This window comes from Lacerta agilis, chromosome 16 (assembly GCF_009819535.1).
Source record: "Lacerta agilis isolate rLacAgi1 chromosome 16, rLacAgi1.pri, whole genome shotgun sequence".
Taxonomy (NCBI): Eukaryota; Metazoa; Chordata; class Lepidosauria; order Squamata; family Lacertidae; genus Lacerta; species Lacerta agilis.
Window position 1 is genome coordinate 10,475,414 of NC_046327.1, and position 22,425 is coordinate 10,497,838.

At 42.3% G+C, this 22,425-nt stretch overlaps 1 protein-coding gene across 1 annotated transcript in view; it reads right to left on the reverse strand.

Annotated features, from left to right (window-relative positions):
* The window catches only part of LOC117060754 (multiple PDZ domain protein-like), a 58,052-nt gene extending 35,663 nt beyond the window's left edge, over positions 1–22,389 (reverse strand). The window contains 9 exon segments of the mRNA XM_033173273.1: positions 2,082–2,192; positions 3,905–4,082; positions 4,874–4,966; positions 12,966–13,164; positions 14,839–14,962; positions 15,835–16,101; positions 19,401–19,562; positions 21,262–21,378; positions 22,342–22,389. Coding sequence (XP_033029164.1) covers positions 2,082–2,192; positions 3,905–4,082; positions 4,874–4,966; positions 12,966–13,164; positions 14,839–14,962; positions 15,835–16,101; positions 19,401–19,562; positions 21,262–21,378; positions 22,342–22,380 — 1,290 coding nt within the window. The 5' untranslated portion in view covers positions 22,381–22,389.
* Between the last annotated feature and the right edge of the window lie 36 nt (positions 22,390–22,425).

Genomic DNA, 22,425 nt, shown 5'->3' on the forward strand with positions numbered 1-22,425 from the left:
CCTGCTTATTTGGAAGTAAATTCCACTCAACACAATGGGACTTTCTTTCAAATAAAAATGGACAGGATCAGAATGTACAAGGATACAGTGGTACCTCGGGTTACATACGCTTCAGGTTACAGACTCCGCTAACTCAGAAATAATGCTTCAGGTTAAGAACTTTGCTTCAGGATAAGAACAGAAATTGTGCTCTGGTGGGAGGCCCCATTAGCTCAAGTGGTGCTTCAGGTTAAGAACCGTTTCAGGTTAAGAACGGACCTCCGGAACGAATTAAGTACGTAACCAGAGGTACCACTGTACTTACATATCCTGTTGCCACTGTTGTTACAATTAACAAGGCGTAAATATTACATCGACAGACAATAAATTACCATATTTTTCTGTGTATAATACGCCCCCATGTATAAGAAGCCCCCTATTTTTAGGAACTCCAATTTAAGAAATCCCAACCCTTCCCTATCCGTGTGTAAGAAGACCCACAGTTTTCACATAATTTTAAAGTTTAAAAAAACCTAGTCTTATACACGGAAAAGTATGGTATATGCTTTAAATGTTTATAAAAACATAGTGGTAAGCAGAATCTGAAAAGGCTTGTCAACGCAACTCCCATCCTTTGCAAATAAGTTACGGGGGAGGGGGGGATGCACAACACAATACTTAACTTATTAAACAAGCAAGTTAAATAGTTGTTTCAAAACAAAATACATAACTGGCCACAGTAATCATTCATATCCCCTAGGTAACACTTAGCCATTTCCCACCCACATCATGCACTGGTGGAACCTGTTAAAATTGCTGGATATTTTTTTTTGCTTAACAAAGCTGTATTAAAAGGTAACTCTCATTATAGGACCCGGTTAGTTCTGTGGGTGACTGTCTGTGACCAATGACTGGGAATCCCCTTATAGGATCTTGTCTCTAAAAACACAACAACGGTTTTCAACGGAGAGCACAAGCTAGAAGCGATGCTTTTGTCCATGCCACAGCAAATGCAGAAGCCTCAAACAGCGTCTCGCACACAGTCACCAATATTCAGCAAAGCTACTCCATGCGACTTTACCTGCAACGACTGGTGGTAAAATGGATTGTTAGGTTTCTGCCCGCTGGGAGCAGAGGGCGATACAGAGCTATAGAGAGATTCTGGCTGGGAAACAAAAAGTTTGTGAAACAGCTCGTGAATCAGACATGCAGCTTTACAGCGAATCTACGAGGAGGAAGTGTAGTTACAAATAACGCAAGCTACTATATTAAGACTATTTTGCTGGTGTTTGTGTCGCCCATGCAGCACAAGTTGCTAAAAGTGTGAAGTGAAGCAAAACGAAACAAGTCCCTCTGCATACTTGAACGGCGCCATCTGCACAGGAAGTTTCCATCCCTCCTGGTTAATGCTTTACAAGTGTTGAAACAAAAGGGGGCATTTGGGTGCAATGGGCATTTGCAACTAGTCTGCCCCATGCAGATTGTGCAGGCCATGCACAGCCCACAGCTGTCGCCAGCTGCCATGTTTGACGGGCATGTAATCAAGATGGGATATACACAGGTGCTGTGGGGCAGGAGGGTCTCGGCTGCACTGAAGGAGCAGTCTCATAATCTCAACAACTGCGTGGTGTGGAAGAGCTGTTAGAACAGTGTTTCCCAAATTTGGGTCTCCAGCTGCTTTTGAACTACAATTCCCATCATCCTTAACCACTGGTCCTGCTAGATAGGGGTGGTGGAATTTGTAGTAATAATAATTAAAAAACAACAACAAACAGCTGCAGATCCAAGTTTGGGAAACCCTGTCTTACAACTTTTCCACGACGCCTAATGAAATGTACATTATGTTTTTTTGGTTGCCACCACTCGCTTTGATCCAGAAACCTGCACTGTCTTACAAATCCTTTCTAAAGTAGGTTTTCAAGGACTGGTTTTTTGTTTAGTTTGCATGCGTGCGTGTGTGCACTAATTGCAACCACTACGAATCCTGCCCTTAGCTTTGTGCAAATGTCCTCCCCAAAATAACACAACCTCGGATGCTTAATTTCTCCCTGCATATTTTGGTTCTGCAAATCTTTTTTTCCCCCCACAGTTCATATGCTTACCCTTGGTCTGTTTATAATGCTTTGTACCATAAAGACTACTGGGTTGCCTGCTCTCCGTATGGCTTCCACAGCTTGTTCGTGGCTTGCGTCTCTGAGGTTAATTCCGTCCACCTGAAATCGTAAGGCCTAAGCTTAACACGATGGTACACGCAGCTAGAAAATAGCAACGCAGCAATTTCTAGAAAATGTATTTGGCTTCTCTTTGTCATGGTGAAAACATAACAAGCAAAAAAAACTAGGGACAGCCTTTTCTGACATCAGGCCTTCAGGATAGTGCAGTGTTAAGGAGACCGAGCTGCAAATGAGGAGCCCGTAGTTCAAATCTTGTTCCATTCAAGAGCTTTAACCTTAAGCAAAGCACTTTATCCAAGCCTGAGTCCCATCTTTCGCAATATGAGGAGAATAATCCTGACCTACCTTACAGGGCTGCTGCAAGGATATTGAGATAAATATATGTGAATCATTGAGAAAACTCAGGACTCAGACACACTCATCAACTGTATCATTATAACTGCATTATAAACACGTGACACCAGATGGCACTGTAGAGCTGTGATCTGTCACTAATGGTGTTTTACATTAACAGCTTTTATAACGCATTTTTCTGCAACGTGTTTTTTAAATGTGTATAGATCCAGCCTCAAATTCAATATATTATCAGTCGACAGCAGACAAACCACCTATGTATGTCAGTTTACATGTGTACTTATTTCTTTAAAAGAGAGAGAGAGAAGCCTCAGGATGGGTCATAATTTGTAAGCAGTGAACAGAGTTTCTAAAACGCTCCTGCAAATAAAATTTAAAAATCGCATTTCCAAAGCAAGATTGTGTTTACATGCTTCATTGGGATTGCTGGAAGGCTCAATTAACATGCGTATAAAGTACAACATTCATTTAAAGGGAGGGGGAAGGAAGGGAAAAGGCGAGGCATTGCCATTTAGACTCCCTCAAGAGCTGCAAAATGCAGTCTTTCCAAGAAAGGCTAAGACTTAGCACTTCCTGAAAGGAGGCCTCCAGTTGTGCAGATGTCTAAGGCAAGAATCCAAGGCTGTTTTGGCATCAGAAGAAAATGAGGTTATAATATTAGTGTTAGTAAGTTAATTTGTGTTTTTGGTCACTATTGAAGCCAAGCTACAGCATGCTAGTGGTTAGTTGCAATTTTAACATTAGAAATCTCATGGGAAGAGCTCTCTTTACCACTTTAGTTCTTATGAGTTGACTGAGAATTAAACCATCCACTATAAATCACGGAGAGGTGAGAAACCATTAGAGTTTATAAACTTCCAGAGGTGGAAACCATGGTGCTTGCAGGACACAAACCATGGGTACCAGAACAAATACTTAATTCAAATGTACAATAGTAATAGAAATCATTTCATAGGATCATAGAGTTGGAAAGGACCACCAGAGCCATCAAGCTCAACGCCCTGCAATGCAGGAATGTTTTGCTCAACGTGGGGACTTAATAATAATAATAATAATAATAATAATAATAATAATAATAATAATAAATTTGTACCCCACACATCTGGCTGGATTTCCCCAGCCACTCTGGGCAGCTTCCAACAAAAATCAAATACAAAAATATCACACATTAAAAACTTCCCTAAACAGGGCTGACTCAAACCTATGACCCTGAGATTAAGAGTCTCATGCTCTACCAATTGAGCCCAACAGATCTGTTTCAGTCATGCCACAAGCTGTTCACAACATGCATCCTACTTCTGGAAGTCAATCTTCTTAGAACAACCAGCATTCCCATTAAATGTGTGTAAGGAGGTTGGGGGCTTTCACTGTGGGGAACGTGGAGGGCGATCTAGTACCTCCACTATTCTATCTCCTGTTTTCAAGGTTCCATTTTTGCCAGCAGGGCTGTCTTCAAGAATGTGTTTGATGAAGATTCCTCTCATGACTTCGCCACTGCTCAGCCGGCTTCCCATTCCTCGTCCACCGACAATGCTGATTCCCAGCGACTTGCTGGGTTCTCGCCAGAGTTCAACCCTATAATTACAAATACGTTAAGAAATACAGCGCATCTACACTACAAGTCTGCAACTTTTACAAATTGCATCTCAGCGCGCTTGAACTTAAGGCTGAAGATACTTTTTGTCACTTTCGGTGGTTATTTAGGATTGTGCCATTTTGAGTCGAGGGGAGAATCTTTCATTAAACAGGAAAACAAATATGGGCAAAATCAGAAACTGTTCATTCAAGCCCTTCACAATGCAATCACCAAGGAAACAGCTGGGCTTTTGGTTCTTACAACAATAGGGCTGAAATTAAATGGGCATGTCTCGCACAACCTTACTAAGATTTAAGTAGCAACAACTTCCACTGACAGTTTCCTTCTTACTTTTTAGTTATTTATTTATTTATCTATCAATTTTTTAAAATATATATCAGCCTTCATTAAAAGATCCCAGGGTGGTTCACAGAATGAAATGCAAGATAAAACACAGTAAATAATTAAACCCAAACAACGGACATAGGTTTACGGGCAAGAGTTGATCACGGTGAAGATTTGGTAAGCATGCCTTATGAATTAACTAAGATTTCAATTTATCTTGATTTCCAGTTATCCAGGCATTCTGGCTGTGCCCCCAAATCAATATAATGTGAGAAACTGGACACTGTACCAAAATAAACTGCTAAGAGGGCTATCTGCTAAGAGTGTTTGTTGTGGGGAAGGAAGGGAAAGGAGAATGTCAGCCGCTTTGAGACTCCTTAGGGTAATGATAAAGCAGGATATTAAATCCAAAACTCTTCTATCTGAGTAGCAGAAACACACATACCTCCTTGGTTGGTTCCAGTTACTGTAGCCTGCATTCTGAAGTTCACTTTCTTCTCCTTCACCTTCTTCCCGTTCTGGTAGTTCTGGAATTTCTCTGTTAATAACAAGGGCATGTACAGCATGCTTTAGTAACCTACAAATGGCACCTCTCATCTTTCTGAAGACTGAGGATCATAACCAATGTTAGTTCTACTCAGCGTAGACCCATTGAAATTAATGGTGTGACTAACTCAAGTCCATCCATTTCAATGGGTCTACTCAGAATATAACTTAACTGAATACAATCCAGGATTATAGCCTTGCTCACATTTTTTTAAAAAAATCAAACAATCTAAGCACTTTCCCCAGTCAAGCAGACTAGAATGGATCCAATTTCCAGTTACATTGTTTTTTGAACTCTTGGGGCTTTTGGGGGGTGGGGATTAAAAAATTCAACCTTGCAACACACTGAGAAAATAAAACACAACAAAGACAATAACAAGGGCACAAGAATAGGAAGAAGGATAAGAATGTATAGGAAATGGGGGTGATTCTATATTATGTATATCAATCGAGATCCAAAAACTGCAGGTAGTATTTTATATCTACTGGTACATATGGACTCCTCCCCCTCCTCACATCCCTAGTTTTCAGAATAGCACTCCATGACACACAACTGCCTTCCATTTGAAGGCAATACCAGTTGGACAAGATGGTTCACAAAGTCACATTGACAATTTCATTCAAAAACTGGTATCCATTCGTAGCTTATGCCAACCCAAATCCAATCTGTGAACATATTGCTAAATTTCGTAAACCTTTCTTGTAATTTCATAATTGCTCTGAAATAATCCTATTCTCAGTTGTAGGAAAAGTCACTTGAGGAGGTTAAGAATGTGGGGGGGGGGGAGAGGAGAGAGAGAGGAAGAGAGAATGACGACTAGTCAATTACCATTATTTTCTCTTCGGGGAGAAAAACAATGATTTATTATGCTGTAAATGGTGTTGGGGCTGGTCCCTCCTCACAATTAAGTTCTGCCTTTGCTGTGACGATCCTGGCTTGTATCAAAAACAGTTCCCCATTAAGCTCACACAGGTAACTCTGGCTTAGTACAAGCCAAAATCTTTGCACAATGGTGAACAACTTTTCTGAAGCAAATCATTGGCTAGCCTCAGTATTGTCTGTGCTTTAAAAAAAACACAACCACCATATTATTGTCTAGAGTAAACAGATGCCAGACATTTGCCTATCGTTTTTTAGTAAAAGTGTTTTGCTCCGGCAAGCATGGAGGTAGAATTTCAGGGCTACTAGCATATGATGTGTAAACAAAGGCAAAAGAGAGGATTATAGCAATATGGCGTAGTAGATTACCTGACAACATGCGAAGAAAAACATCTAGTGGCATTCTCCCTTCTAGCTGCTGCCCTAAGCTGGCCTGGTACTCTTCAAACTGCTCTGCTGGCACATAGGTAATGCTGCAATATGAAACATAAACATAAACCTAAGATGCTGCAGGTGTCTGAGGAATAGCTCAGTAACAAGCAGTCAAGATTTTTAAGGCCTTCTCCAGCCGCACTACTTGGTTCTTGAGCCAAAAGTCTCTCTTTGAATTAATGGGGTGTGCAACAATTCAAAACAAGAGCATGATACCAAGATCTAGGCCACGACTCAGAACCTTTCTGCTTATTTGGATGACCTAGAAATAACAATGAATGATATATGCAGGGCTCTAAAACTGGTGAAAATGCTAAAAGCATGACAGCTAATATTCAGAGGTGTGGTGACAGAAACACGTGGATCCAATTTTACTTTCAAGAGCTGCTTCTCTCTGGATCGCCACCAATAATAGTTTTGTGTGGGAGAAAAGCACTTCCTCTTGGAAGAAGAGGAAGGTGAAAAGCACTTCCTCTCACAGTACTCACTAGTTCTTCCTAAGTACTGCAGCCTACCGCAGTCTGTTAAAAAGAAACTGCTCCTGAAGGTTGGAAGGTCCTCTGGAACAGCAGGGAGTTGTAGGGCTGTAGCACCTCTTTGTGTGTGCAGTGGTGGTAGTTTTGAAAATTGTGTTGCCTTGCATGATTGGAAGCAGTTTCTACTAGTGCAAAACTGCCACTAGCTACACACATCCCCTTTCATATCAACTGATATAGCCTTCCTCTGGGTACCATTTTCCTTCCTCTGAGATTAGGTGGTTTGGAACTCAAAGCAGGATGTTCTTAGCAATGGCACCGCAACTGTAGAGCAGTCTCTCCAAGAAGTTTCTGCACACACAACAGGAAGGATTAAAGCAGCTAATGCATTGGAATATTTTTAATTGGGTTGTTTTTGCTTTATTCCTTGGACATCAACTTGGGTGCTTCAGAAGGGCAATCACAAATATGGAAAATTGATTTTTTAAAAACCAAAACCAAAAATTCCTTATGCCTCATTACTGTTCCCCACTGCCAATCAATAAATCGACCGTATCAACTTGTCTGGGATGAAATTACCCCTGCTGTTTGCAGACATCCATTCTGGCTAAAATGCCGCCTTGTTGTTTTGAAGGTTATTCCTTTAAAGTGCTCGTTTTAGAGAGAAATTTAGTGGTCAGAAAGTCTGGAGAGATGGTGGTATTTATAGAGGTAACATGATTCTTTTAAACTGTTAAATGCAACAAAACACACGATTGTAACTAGGGGGGAAAGTGAATAAAGCTATGGTAACGTTAGAGATGAAAATGGTATCACATTGATAAATAAATCACATGGATAAATAAATCAAAAATCTAGCACTATATAGAGAGATAAGAACATTTCCCTCCAGAGCAGAGGAAACTTCATTCATTCATTCAACAAAAAAAATTCCAACAAACGTCACAATTTCAAACTTTTAGATGAGATGGAGAATGAGAGTAGAATTGGGTAGTTGTACAGCATTCTTTTGGGTTGAAAGACAATCTTAGGAAGAAGTATATGATAAAAAGGAGAGATGGTTCACAAGCCCATCCACTTTAGATTCCATAATTGGCAGGAAAGGCTGAAAAAACTGAAGCTGGAAAGGACTAAACTGACTACACATCAGCTCGGCACTCAGAAAGTAAGCAAAATAAAAAAAAATAGATCATATCCTGTGCTAAATAAAGTCAGAAGACAGGGGTGTAAACGTGAGGCAGCATGCAATACTAGAAGAAATCAACTGCATGCTTGATTCTATAGCCACGCAAAAAAAAAAAAAGCCTTCTGTACATACTATGATAGGAAATATACCAAATAAAGAAATCTGTGATCACATTCAGGACAATTTACAATACAATACAGTCAACAGGCTTGGCAACTAGAGTCTTTTGGTTACACAGTGGAGAGAGTAAAACATTAGCGTCACAGAAAATATGACAGTGAGATTAATCCAGATATCAGTACATCCGTGATTGTATCAGTAACTAGCACCTTGGGAAAGAGTGTTCAGGTATCTTTACTAGTTTTGCGATACACAGTTGTATAGCAATGCAGAAAAGCCACAGTATATAATCAGATTGAATGCATAAATGCAGTGAGAAGGAGCACAGTCGTGTGCTATGACAATTGCTGGTGTGCTTTGCAAAATCAAGCCATTATGACTGTAATCCTAAATACACAATAGAAAATTCTTTCCAGTAGCACCTTAGAGACCAACTGAGTTTGTTCTTGGTATGAGCTTTCGTGTGCATGCACACGAAAGCTCATACCAAGAAGAAACTCAGTTGGTCTCTAAGGTGCTACTGGAAAGAATTTTCTATTTTGTTTCGACTATGGCAGACCAACACGGCTACCCACCTGTAACTGGACCTAAATACACAATTACCTAGGAGTAAGTCCTACTGAATTCAAAGGGACTTAACTTCTGAATACACATGAACTGAATTATGTGGCGTGTTGCATGTATCTGCCACTCTCTGCCTATCAGAATAGGAAAGGCTCCGAATCCCAGATGAAGCTGTGTCACAGATGACTGGAAAAAGCATCATTGTTTTTCAGAAAGCAAAAATCCTATACCTGAGTCCTGACTGGGCAAAGTGGAATGTAGGGTGCTGAAACAAAAAGCAGTACAGGCAAAACCCCATTTCCACAGGGGTTGCGTCCCGGGTCATTGCACACTTGTGTGAAATCGTGTGCAATTCAAACACCCCGTTCCGCCACTGCCCCCGACTGTTGTGCACTTTGAGTGTTATCTTTTATGATGTTTCCATGTCACTTCCAGGTTCTGCCCTATGCACGTGTGTGCGATCGCACACATATCTGTCACGCCGAAAACGGGGGTTGCCTGTACTAATGCAGCTAGCCAGTGGTTGAAAAGAGGATGAATTACACTTAGCATCTCTCTCTCTCCCCCCCTGGAAACTACGTGAGTAAATATACGCATGTTTGACTTTTTAAGCATAGGATGGAACGTGTCTTCTGTTTTAGTCCAGAAAAATACTCTGCCCCGTGTCACTGGTTATTGCTTTTCAGTTGGCAGGCTGACTTGTCGAGTAAAGGAAAACTGTGAACAATCAAACTCACTCTCATAAACGGACCTCTCCCCTTTGAAGATGAATTCACCTCCGATATCTTATTTTACTGTGCTATTTAAGAAGACCAAAAAAAGTTACCTTTATTAAATACCTCCAAAAACGCCAGTACACTGTAATGTAATTGGGTAATGAATCAACTCGTCGATTCTAGTAATGGACTAATTGGATGAAGGCAGCCATGTAAGTCTGCGTACATAATGCTGTACCTATATCTGGATATATCCCAGCTACTTTGGGTGTTATGAAAGCATGAATGGTTTAACAGACAAGTTGCAACATAGAGCTATAATGAGCTTTTAAATCACCGATACACACATAAAAGGGGGCCTGATCATCAGCAGGTGTTGGAGAAGATCTAGAATGTGAAGCATATGACGCAGCGTCTTTTTACAATGGTGTTAACAAATGTCAGTGACTTGTGCTGAATGCAAGATGCGCACACGCGCCATTAAAAGTGTGCACTCCTATTCTCCCTCCTCTTCTCCCCTTTCCACCTCCATTCTACCCACACCTCCCAACAGAAAGCATCTGCTCTTTATTGGGAGTGTATAGCGGTGATTATTAACAAGCATGAAAAATGGAACGGCAATCAATCTTTTATTTCCTTGATCAGAGATTCATCTCCACACGTTCGGTGAAGGCAGGTGAATCCTGAATCAGCTCGGTAATTATCTGGCAGATGTTACAAGCAGCTGTTACGACTGCTGCTAAAAAGCAAAGCCTAGTATTATTACAGAAATTGTAAGGTGGAGTGAGAAGTGAGGCCGCACATCTGCTTGTCTGCTTAGAAAAAAATGTACATGTTTGGATAGATAGATAGATAGATAGATAGAGATAGATAAGACAGGCATGCCCAGAGGAACTGAACATTTGGTCTGCTTCTGATTGGATAGGATAGCAACCTAAGGACCCTTATTTGGAAGCGAGTTGTGCTCACCTCAATGTGTAAAGAGGATTTTTTTCTATTCATAAAGGGCCTACAACATGCATTTACCTTCCGCCATTGACTGGACTTAACCGTCCAGGGGTCATTTACCCTTTACTACATACATGCAATTTAAGAAAATGACAACGATACCACTAATAGGTCCAGGAAGTTATGGGTTACACCAGTTTGTTGTAAATGACCTGGGTTACCTGAAACTATCTTACAGTATGCCTGAACACCTAACATGCAGTAAAGATAATACACCTGTTGCTGTTGTCTTCAAAGAGTAAGCAGGCGGCAAACTATTTTAATTAACTGTATTTTATTTAGATTTTTGTGCCTCTTTCAAGTAACAAGCTACCCCGCCTCTAAGTCTACATGTGTGAAACACAAACGTAGATGCAAGATAAACTGCTTTCCTGATATTTGTCAAAGATGTACTGAGAGTTCTACTTTAAAACATTATCCTTCTGTCTTAATGCCATGTGTCATAGTTTCTGTAATTAGCCACTTTTTCACTACCGAGATTTTTCTCAAAGAAAATAATCTTTGGCAAACAGAGTGTAAACTTCCCTTATAAAAATCCCAACATTTTCCCTAGTTTATCTTCAAGAGCAAAGGTCTTCAGTCGCAGGAGGTGCGCAATCCAAGTTTTCTCCCCATCAAAGAGCAAGGAGCAGAGAGCAGAGGTTCTTCCTGCACCAAGCATGCAGTCCATACAGCAGAATAAATCGGGGCACAGCTCTCTCCGCTCAGTGAGACATTGCACAACTTGGGTCCCACAGGGGCAACGCTAGGGGGGTGCGGTGGGGGCGGGTGGGGTGACAAGCGGCAGCCCCTCCCGCCATTCCCAAGCGCTGCTGCTCCCTCCGTCACCCCAGGAGCAACAGCGCACGGCCGAGCGAGCACCCCATCCGTGCAGCGCTGCTGCTCCTGGGGTGACCGGCCATGCGTGGGGAGTGGCGGGAGGGGCTGCCGCTTGTCACCCCACGCGCCGCCGTTCATTCCGCCCCCCCGGGAGCAGCAGCGCACGGTGTGTGCGGTGCTGCTGCTCCCGGGGCAACGGAGCAAACGGCAGCGCGTGGTGGTGACAAGCGGCAGCCCCTCCACCATTCCCACGCTGCCGCTCCCTCCGTCCCCCAGGAGCGGCAGCGCACGGCCCGACGCCGGAGTGCGCCTGTGCGACATTTCGCACAGGCGCACTCTGTCATCGGACCGCCGCTTCCACAGTCTCCTTTTGAGCCGCAGAGCTTAAAAGGGGGCTGCAGAAGCGGCGGCGGCACTCCCGGAAACGCCCCAGGGGCGGGGCGTCGTGACGGCACAATATGACGTCACGCCTCCCCCCTCTCCAGGGCGTTTCCTTTGCCGCCCCGGGTACCACGGAGCCTTGCTCCGCCACTGGGGTCCCATGGGAACATGCTTGCATCTGCCAGAAGCTGGAGGAATCTGCTTGTGGAAAAAAAGTGGGGGCTGGCACACTCGCTGCCTTGTGAGGGTGAAGGGAAACCAGCAAGTGTACTAGTGCAAAGAGGAGCCCTTCTTGCCAACGTAAGGAAGACAATCTGATGCTGTCACTAATCAGCAAGAGACCATAAAATGTTTTTTGTCAAACCCACCTAACATCCAATTAACCCCTGTGTTGCAAACCCTTAAACTGTAACAATGAAAGGCAACACGTTGACCAACAAACAATAAAGGCACTAATTCATTAAATGTAACAAACATCCCATAATACAGGACCACATACTTTTGTAAATATAGTTCCTAACACGAAAGTCTCTGAAAGTAATATAAGTCGTATAAGTCTTTTAAGCGATCGCTGTGATTAATGTACGTCTGGCAATACAATGATCAGTCTCGGGATGCACGAAGATTCACGTGGAGTGGTGCAAAAGTGATCGTGTGCAGAACGTGATCCGAATGATCACACTGTTTCGAAATAATCTTCCTCAGGACGACTCAACAATAAAAGGAGTAGTATTCTAAGGACCAGTGGTCATAAGCCTATGTAGATTTATACGACTTATATTACTTTCAGAGACTTTCGTGTTAGGAACCATATTTACAAAAGTATGTGGTCCTCTATTATGAGATGTTTAATGAATTAGTGCCTTTATTGTTTATTGGTCAACGTGTTGCCTTTCATTGTTACAAACCCACCTAACATGGCTGATAGGTTGAATTTGAAGGGATCCCAGAGTGGGTGTAAAGGGGAAAAAAATGCACCCCAGGGAGGACTGGCAGATTTAAATCAAGACTTAAATCTTACGGATGCTCATTAAAAGCTGTAAACTTTGGGTAAGAGCAGACCGTGCTGAGAATAACAATCTTGCATTTTCTTCCTGGACTCACACTGGCAATTTCGAGTTAATTCTAGCCCAGGCATCCCCAAACTCGGCCCTCCAGATGTTTTGGGACTACAACTCCCATCATTCCCAAGCTAACAGGACCAGCAGTCAGGGGTGATGGGAACTGTAGCCCCCGAACATCTGGAGGGCCGAGTTTGGGGGTGCCTGATTCTAGCCATTTAAATCCTGAATTCAGAACGTAACTTCAAGGTAAGTGTGGAATGCGATTATCCTTCAGGATTATTTTTTAAAGATAATAAATAAATAAACACACCAGACATTGTTCTTGCACCAACTGACTCTACATACTTTATATCTGGTCCGACGAGGGAATGTCTCCGCAGCATAGCTCGTGCCTGTGCGTTGGTTAAATTAGTTGTGGGTTCCTCATTGACAGACAGAATGCAGTCCCCGACACCAATGCGGCCATCGCGACTTATGGAACCCCCGTGGATAATGCTGCGGACTATCATTCCAGAGCCATCTTTATTGGAACTTACTGTCATCCCTCAAAGAAGAAGAAAATAAGAAGATGAATTTGCAGCCTATATTACATGCAATGGTAGCAAATTCCAGCCTATGAGAAGACCCCCAAACAACAGTCAACTTAAGCCTTATACATAGGTCCTTCCAGTAGCACCTTAGAGACCAACTAAGTTTGTTCTTGGTCTCCAGGGTGCTACTGGAAGGAATTTTTTATTTTATTTTGTTTGACTATGGCAGACCAACACGGCTACCTACCTATAACTTATACATAGGTGTTTTTGTCAATAGCAGATATGCATCCACAGAATCAAACCATCACCTACAACCTCCCTACCCACCCACCCACCCAAAATAAAAAATAAAATCACATGTGAAATTTAGGGAAGTTTTTAATCTATGATATTTAAAATGTATTTTAATATTTGATTGAAGCCGCCCAGAGTGGCTGGGGAGACCCAGCCAGATGGGCGGGGTACAAATATATTATTATTATTATTATTATTATTATTATTATTATTATTATTATTATTTTAGGATAAGGCAGTTTTTACATAATCATTCTGAGCAAAATGCTGATATTTACATTTATGCAAAGCTGCGAGCATGACCACGACTTCTGTTTCTTGGCAGCCGTCTAGCACAAACTGCATTCTGTACATCACACTGAAACATTGAGGAATGGCTATTTTTTTCAGTGCAATCCTATTCAGAATGAAGTATCATTGACTTAAATGGTTCAGCTTCCAGGAGTTATACACTACGCCAAGGGCTTGAGAAGCTTCACTGGGGTTGCGCCCCGATTGTGGAACACCCATCACCTCTCAGTTCGGCATCAGATCAAGACATAGTTATTTACTCAAGCATTTGGAAACTGTTAAGTGCTCAGCTAGAGATTTTTTATAGATGTTGCTCTATAGTTTTATAACTGATGCTAATTGCAATCTGACCCACTCTTGCATCTGTTTAATGGCTTTGTGGTTTTAGAATGAGTTTTATTGTTCCCCACAGGGAAATCTTGCAATGAAGGGCAGGATATAAATATTTTAAATAAATGGGACTTGCTTCCAAGTAACAGTATATATAGGACTGCAGTCTCAATGTGCTATTGTTCGTTCATCCTATGAAGATTAGACAGTCTTGTGAGGGTTTTCTCAGTGTCATGGTTGCGGCAACTCTTAGCTGAAGTATTTGCTAAAAGATGCAAGCAATAAATTTCATTAACTAATTCCGATAGCCCAATGTCGAACGCGTTGGAAAGATCTTGTTGGGACTACGTTTCCCATCATTTCTCACAACTAGGGATGATGGGAGCTGAAAGCCAAAAATACCTTAAGGGCCATATGTTTCCCATCTCGCCACTAATTACTAGAATTACGGAGGTCGGTTTGATACTACTGACTCACATTAAATCTCATGCCCATATCGTAAGCAAAACAATAGAAGGAATTCCACCCAATTAGCAAAGCAAAACAAAGCAAAACAAAACACCTGTGTTGAAATATCTTCCTACTCTCCTGAGAAAAACATATTCCTGGAGACAGCACCACGACCTGAAAAGATGCAGATTGCCCACACAGCAGCCACACTCCCAATGGGTTTGTCTGTTGTTGCTTTTCATATCATTGCACAGTTCTCTTTGGGGAGCAAGTAGGAAGAAATTACAACAACGGCAAGAAACGTGATGCGGATACACTACCTAAACTTGAATTGCCCTTTGCAATAGTAATCGTCTTCTCAAACTTGTTTTTGTTTGTATTTAGGGTTGCAGAATACCTCCCAGCGTGCGTTAAGCTGTTATTTTCCATCAAGAGTACGTGGTCCTGATAAGAAGAAAAACAGTGTCAGTTTATAGAGACAAGTAACTGGAGAGCATTATCGGATTCAGTGTGATTTGCCAATTACAGATGGTTTCCAATCTGCTAGGCATTCGCGTAATAAGAAAATGTGTAATTCCTAATTTGCTTACAGAACTCTTGTTTCCCTTTAAATTAATATGGCTGAGCTAAAAGGATAACAAAGAAGAAGTAACGCGATGGTTTACTGCTAAAACATCAGCATTTATGCAAGTTCCTTGGCAGCAAAGCAAGAAAATAAAACAAGCTATCTTCTTCAGTGCAAGCAGCAGCAGCAGCAGAGTGCTGCAGAGGGAGGCAGGAGTATACTGTATGCCTGATTTTATGCCAAAGTCTTCCTGCTCCGTCCAAGAATAAGCTCCTGCTGTGTGCTTGTACTGCAAATCAGCCTGACCTAGAAGAATGAGAGAGAGAAAACCCTTTGTATATCCCTGCACCCTTTCACTTTGGAGCTCTCTGCAAACTTAGCCCTTGCTTACTATCGCTCAGAACATTTTTACAGAATTGATGCTACGCTGACAGTAGGAGCACAACCCTTTGAAACAGGCCTAGGCCATAAATTGATCACCAAAATTGCCATCTTTACAACAAAGCCAAGCACTTCAGTTGTCTTTGGTGCTCCCTAAACAAGAGGAACCTGCGCTGATGGAACGACACCTGGGAGGTATACCATGTTGCAGGGGGAGCCTGTTATTCCACAATTCAACCAGGCTATCAAGGCTGGCAGAGTTATTAAGGGAGTCCGTAAGCACAGTAATATCCGGAAGGCTATCGGTTCCGTTTTGTGATCCCTGGAAATATTGGCATTACTTCACAAACATACGCAATGAAACACTTACTTTCCCAGTAGCGTCAGGGTTCAATCTAGAAGTTAAATTTGCATTGCGTGAGGCTTCAGCTGTCCAAGTTCCTGTGCTTTCATGTTCAGCTTGTTTCTTAGGAGAATGCGTTACTGGGTCTTTTCTTGTGATCCCAGCAGACTGTTCCACACATACATCAGCAGAAGATCTGTTCTCTGCTCCCCTTTGCATTAGATCCATGGTGTACAGGTTTTGGTCTGGTAAATGGTAACCGACTGAGGCATTTGAACTTTCTTTGCAAACAGCCTATTAAAAAAAAAAAAGATTTTAAAAGTTTATTTGATTCTTATATGTTTTCTTTTTGAACAACAGTTTGGTATGTTATTGTTTGAGAAGAGAAGAATCCCTGGAAAAGACCCTTATGTTGGGAAAAATTGAGGGCACAAGGAGAAGGGGGCGACAGAGGACGAGATGGTTGGACAGTGTTCTCGAAGCTGCCAACACGACGAAACTCCGGGAGGTAGTGGAAGACAGGAGTGCCTGGCGTGCTCTGGTCCATGGGGTCACGAAGAGTCGGACTCGACTGAACAACAACAATGTTATTGTTCTGCCCATCACTTGAAAGTGAATTCAGCAAACACTAAATGCTTTTTCCAATCACCAAGATAGAACTAAAATCTCTGCACGTCTACTCAGAAGTTAAGTCTCACACTGTTCCGGGAGACCTACCCCCGTAAGTGTGCATAGAATTACAGCCCATCAGAGCAAAACCGACACAAGTTTACTCAGAAGTAAATCTCACTCTATTCAGTGGGGCTTGCTTCCAGGCAAGAGCACCCAAGGGTATTCAACCAGATTTCACTCCAAATAGACCTACAGAAATTAACAGACCTAACTTTGTCGTTAGGTCTGTTCCAGTACTTGAGGCTCCAGTACTTTGGCCACCTCATGAGAAGAGAAGACTCCCTAGAAAAGACCCTGATGTTGGGAAAGATGGAGGGCACAAGGAGAAGGGGACGACAGAGGATGAGATGGTTGGACAGTGTTCTCGAAGCGACTGGCATGAGTTTGGCCGAACTGCGAGAGGCAGTGAAGGATAGGCGTGCCTGGCGTGCTCTGGTCCATGGGGTCACGAAGAGTCGGACACGACTGAACGACTCAACAACAACAACAAACTTTGTCGTAGTCATTAATTTCAATGCATCTACTCTGAGTACACATAGTTGAATACCACCCTAAGGCTACAGCCTTACTATCCAGTTTTCTGGGAGTAAGCTCAGGGCAGCACATTTTCAGGTAGACACGATACCAAACTGCACTGACAATCTCATAAAGAGCACGAGACATTTCAGACGGCATCAGCATTCCTGAACAGCACCTACTGTTCTGACCCTGAATATGTATATAGTTAAACATCTAGGGCAATATCCAATCTTCTGTCTCCACTAGCACAACAGTCCTGTGCAAGCAGGACAGAGCTTTCCCCTCCTCTCCTGCAGCCCTCCACACATCCTCAAGATCAGCTGAAGGACCCTCTAGAGAAGAGTGTGGGGGGACGGGAGGAGAGGGAACAGAAGAGGAAGCCTCAGAGTTGCGCCGAGGCTTAAACTGTCCCTGGCCACCCCCCAAGCGACTTGATTGGCTGCCTGGCAACCTGACGTGGCCGGGGTCTGCCCCAGTGGGACGTGGGACGCTGTACCGCCCTGACGCTGAGAGGAGTGGCTAGGTGGCCGGACCACAACCCGGCCCCACCAGGAAGTGACCCGATCTGCCACTGCAAAAGCGTAATTTCACTGGTGCTGCTTTTGATACAACCCTGCGACTCTGCTCCTAATGGAGCATTATTTGAATGCACGTCTATCAATAATGGAGTTAATGCCCCGCTTGCTTCTTAACCCATCAGTGCTTCAATGTTCCTCTCAAACTACTGTATCTAAGATAAATTACCCAAAAAAGCTTCATTCTGCAAGTGTGAAGAAAGGCTCCATAACATGTAAAATTTGAGATAAACTTTTTCCCCTCTTCAAAATAATGACTGTGCCGAAACTCCAATGTGTCTGTCGTTTGGAGTTGCAACTGCCTGTATTCCAAACTTCAGATCTATGATTTCGAGGTGCCCAAGTGTGGGCTTCCTGTGTTCTTCTAAGGACGAAAATGTTTCTTAGGTGAGTATTCCCTACTTCACATGTCCCCCTGCTTCTAGAAGGGTATTTTAATATTTTTTTGGAAACTCAGCCAGATGTAGCGGGGTATAAATAAATTTACTACTACTACTACTACTACTACGACGACGACGACGACGACCTCTCTCTGTATGAAGAGAGGTTGCTGGCTCAGTTGAAATGGTATATTGCTTTGCTTTCTGTTTGGCTATTTTTATCTGGGCAAAGCGAAACATGAATTGCTACCAAGCTTGAGTGTTAGCATTTTACTCTCGGGCTGCAGTCTTATACGCCCCACTGCAAGCCCCACTGAACTCAACAGGACTTACTTCTGAGAAGACATGTATAGGATTGCACTGCCATTCTGGTAGATGTAAAAGGAGAGGCAGAAAGAGAGTCTTTGGGAACACCAATGTGATGTCTTCTGTAAGACCAGATGTGTTGTAGAACGTGCATTTCCCAGCATGCTCTCTGTCTAATCCCTTTAAGTAACAATTACCAAGTTAAACAATGCAATCTGTCTGATTGGCACAGCAAAGGTACATTCTGTTGTGGATTAGGAAATTCCATTATAAGATAAACTCCGGCTGTCAGCCCCATGGCCAGTAAGACTGAAATACATTCCAGAAGGGATACAGCCAGCTGGTGAACCTCAGGTGTGAAAGAAGCGCAACTCCCATTTTCAGGAATATACACTGCAAACCAACCAAGAAAACGGATCGACATCACTGGCAATGATGATGCCAGAACTACCATGAGTATTAAAAAAACACAGGGAATTATTCAAGCTTAGGCGGAAAAAAAATTAACAGGTTGCCAAGAAATGGAAGGGAGGGCGGGAATCTTAACATGGGAAGAAAATGTAAGAGACGCCATCATGCTAAGGAACAGGACTGGGTATGGGATCAAAACATTTTTAAAATACCTTGTTCTTTATGGTTAAAGTAAATGTCAAATGTTGATGCTATTTTGCTGTTGATTTAATTTTAGCCTAACTGCGACATCACCTTTACTAAAGGGATATAGTAACTAACCGACTGGCTGCGATTAAAGATGCGGAGAAAATTAGCACTGTCTTATATGGCGGAAATGTTATTTTTGGAGCAATAGTTCGTTACTCTACGTTAACCTTTTTGAAAATACCCCAGTATCATTAAGATTCATTGAAACCATTCTTCTTTTTAAGAAGCGAAACAAGAGCACCTCAAATTGATGTTGTCCTCCTCATATAGCACAAAATGCATTTGGTCTCCGAAAGTCTGAGTTCAGTCAACACTACCCAAATGAAATTGCTCTTTAATCTAATAACAAACCGATGAGCAGATGGAACCAACCGGGGGCAACATTAGTCATTGCTACATCCAATACAGCAGCCAAACGCAAACTTCACATTCAGTGGCGCTTCACCGCAATCAATAAAAATGATATATTTTTTCTTTTTACCTTGGGAGTCGACGAGGGTAGTGAGAGGTTATACTTCAGATCATCGGCACAGGCGCTGCCATGCAGAGCTGAAACTGAAGACTGGAATGTACCATCATGGTCTGGGGAATAGTGCGATTCGAAGGTGGATTCCTCCACTAGATCTGCCTCACTTGAATCCACCTAACAGCAAAGGCAATTTAATCAGTCCGGCTATCTGCCGCATTCGTATCACATAAGCCCCAAACATTTGCATCTGTGGATGAATACTTCTTAGCTACCGTGCCTTGTTTTAGTTTTCTTTTTGATTTCCAACATACAAAATCTTTTGGGCAAACAATGAGCTCATTTCCATTTTCACCTATGTCTCCGTATCCTCAAATTCAATGATTCACCAGTGTTATCTGAGAATATTATTTAGATCTGAATTTGCAAGTACATCAAGTGATAGACAGGTGATGTTGATGCTGGGGGAGAGGAGAATGGTTTCCTATAATTTTCTAACTCTGGGGGAAAATCTCATCTGCTGTCCCATTGTTCAATTTAAGGATGTGGTGCTCTCCTTAAGTTTGTCTAAACAGGTCCATTAAAAAAAAAAGTTTAATTATCTTCATGATACAAAAGCTGCCTACCAAATCCTTCATTTTATTTGAAATAATAGGGTTGTGGTTTTTTCAGAAATATACACTGTCCAACTTGAAAGCTAGAATACTTTTCACTGATCTTTTAATGGCCGATAATAATGTATTAAGGATATTATTACAAATCCTGCACTTGCATGATATCACAAGTGCATGAATTAAAACTTCCTACTGAAACTTAAAAGTGATTACAGTGGTACCTCTGGTTACGAACGGGATCCGTTCCGGAGCCCCGTTCGCAACCTGAAAGGTCTGCAACCTGAAGCACTGCGTCTGCGCATGTGCGCGACGCGATTCGGCACTTCTGCGCATGCGTGTGACGTCATTTTGTGCACCTGCACAAATTGCTGAACCCAGAAGTAACCCATTCCGGTATTTCCGGGTTCGGCGGGTTCGTATCCTGTGACGAACGCAACCTGAAGCATTCGTAACCAGAGGTACGGCTGTAGTTTGTTTGAACGATGGAAGTTGTAGCCAACTAAGAATCCATCAAGCTTCTAAATAGACAGTGTGGCAACAATATAGTATGACCTGAAAAACAGCAGCAAAAACCTCACTTTGTAATGCGGTATACACATCCGCTTAACTCGTTCTTGTCAATACCACTTGTTTTGTATAAGTGGTTGACAGCCCAATCTTGTGTTTCTACTCAAAAACAAATACCTGTGTGTCTACTAACTACTCCTAGAAGAGCATAGGACAGCAGCCTTAATTTCTTTTTCCTGTACCGATGTACGGTTCTCAAAACGGGATAATGTGCAAACATGGAATTTATTCTTGAAATCCAATCCAAGTTACTGCCTCATTTTTATTTCTTCCGCATGTGACTTCTCCATTTTGCTTTATTTCTGTTAAATAAATCATGACACGGTATAATAGGGTCAAGTGTTGCTGTTCGTCTGAGGTTGTATTTACCTAATTCTATGACCTGCTAAGGAACAGATCATTGTTATTATGTCCTGATACGTAAAACCAAAGAGGGTGTACTTTTTCTCAAGACTGTGGGTGTGCGTTTGTTTGTTGTGTGTGTGTGTTGTGTATTCGGATATCAGCATCTCGACCCAGCAAAACAACCTTTAAGCCCTTAAAAAAAGAAGTTAAGCAAGCATTTTAAAATACGTCTTTACGTTACAATATCAAGGCTGTTTCTCCATTGACGCGAGACAAAATTTTTGTTCGGTATGAAAACATAGATCAAAAGGGTTTTAACACATTATCATGGAAAGTAAGTGGCCACTAACCAGAGCCAGCTCAGCATGGAAGAGGGCTGAATCAGCTGGCCCTTCCTCCTCAAAGGACTGGGCAGTGTAGAAAAAGGAATCTTCCTTAGCAGAAACATAGCCCTCTTCTGGTGAAAGCTGCAGAGAGAATGAAGCTCTGAGATGGATAGTGGCTAATGTTCAGCATGCAGCGTGAGGGGATTTTAGAAAGGGGAATGAATGGGAGGGCCCAAATAGAGAGAACTGCAGGTTCTTCTTATAGCCCTGAGCAGGTGTAATGGTTTACAAGGCTAGGAAAAGCACTGAAAAATGAAATGCCCATGAGTTTGAAGTAGTATTTTAGCTGTGCACAGCGGTAGTTATCTAATACTCCAGTCCCGGCACCTGGGAATTTGGAATGTTTCTCAACCCTGGTGATTTATATTTACTTCACTATATTTGCCAAAAAAAAAAGCCCGATTACCAATGTAGCTGAGCCTAACGGATCGGATTTAAACCTATTTTGTCCCACAGACTTCAGTCCCACTTAGTCTCGGAATCTAAACGCAACTATTCCTCAATAAGCTCCATTGAACTTAATAGCCCTGAAGTAAAAAAAAAAATGCTGTGTTTGAGGTTAAGAAGAAAACCAGCTTTAAACAATTCCTTTCTGAATTTTCTGTTAAAACCAGGATGGCCGCTCCTCTTCCCATTACTATGCCCAAGTATGCTATTCCCAAACGAACTCCGTGGCTAGGGTCAAAACAAGATGCTATTGAGTAAATGAACTGCCCTAATGAATCTGAACTGCAGATTGCTATGGTTTATTGATTTATTTTTGCAATCAGGCGCACTGTGGGCAGGTTCACAGGCTTACCACTTGACGGCAGCAACATCGTTTATACATGTGTGAACTGACCTTTACGGATGAAACTCCACAGATGCATACATATATTTTTTTACATCACTTTAAAACAAAACGAGATTAGTTCACACATCCACAGTGAGTGTCGTCAGCTGCTGGGTAAATAAATGAAACGCATGCATTTTGCGAACAGGCAACCTGTATGGTTTCCTGGCAAGATATAAAACCCCAAAATGTGTAAGACTTAAGTTCCTTACAGGCAACGGCTTTGCGACTCCTATCCTAACCGTTCCCATCGGCGCTCCTTTCAGGCCTGCACAGCTCCTCCAGGCTGCCGTTTT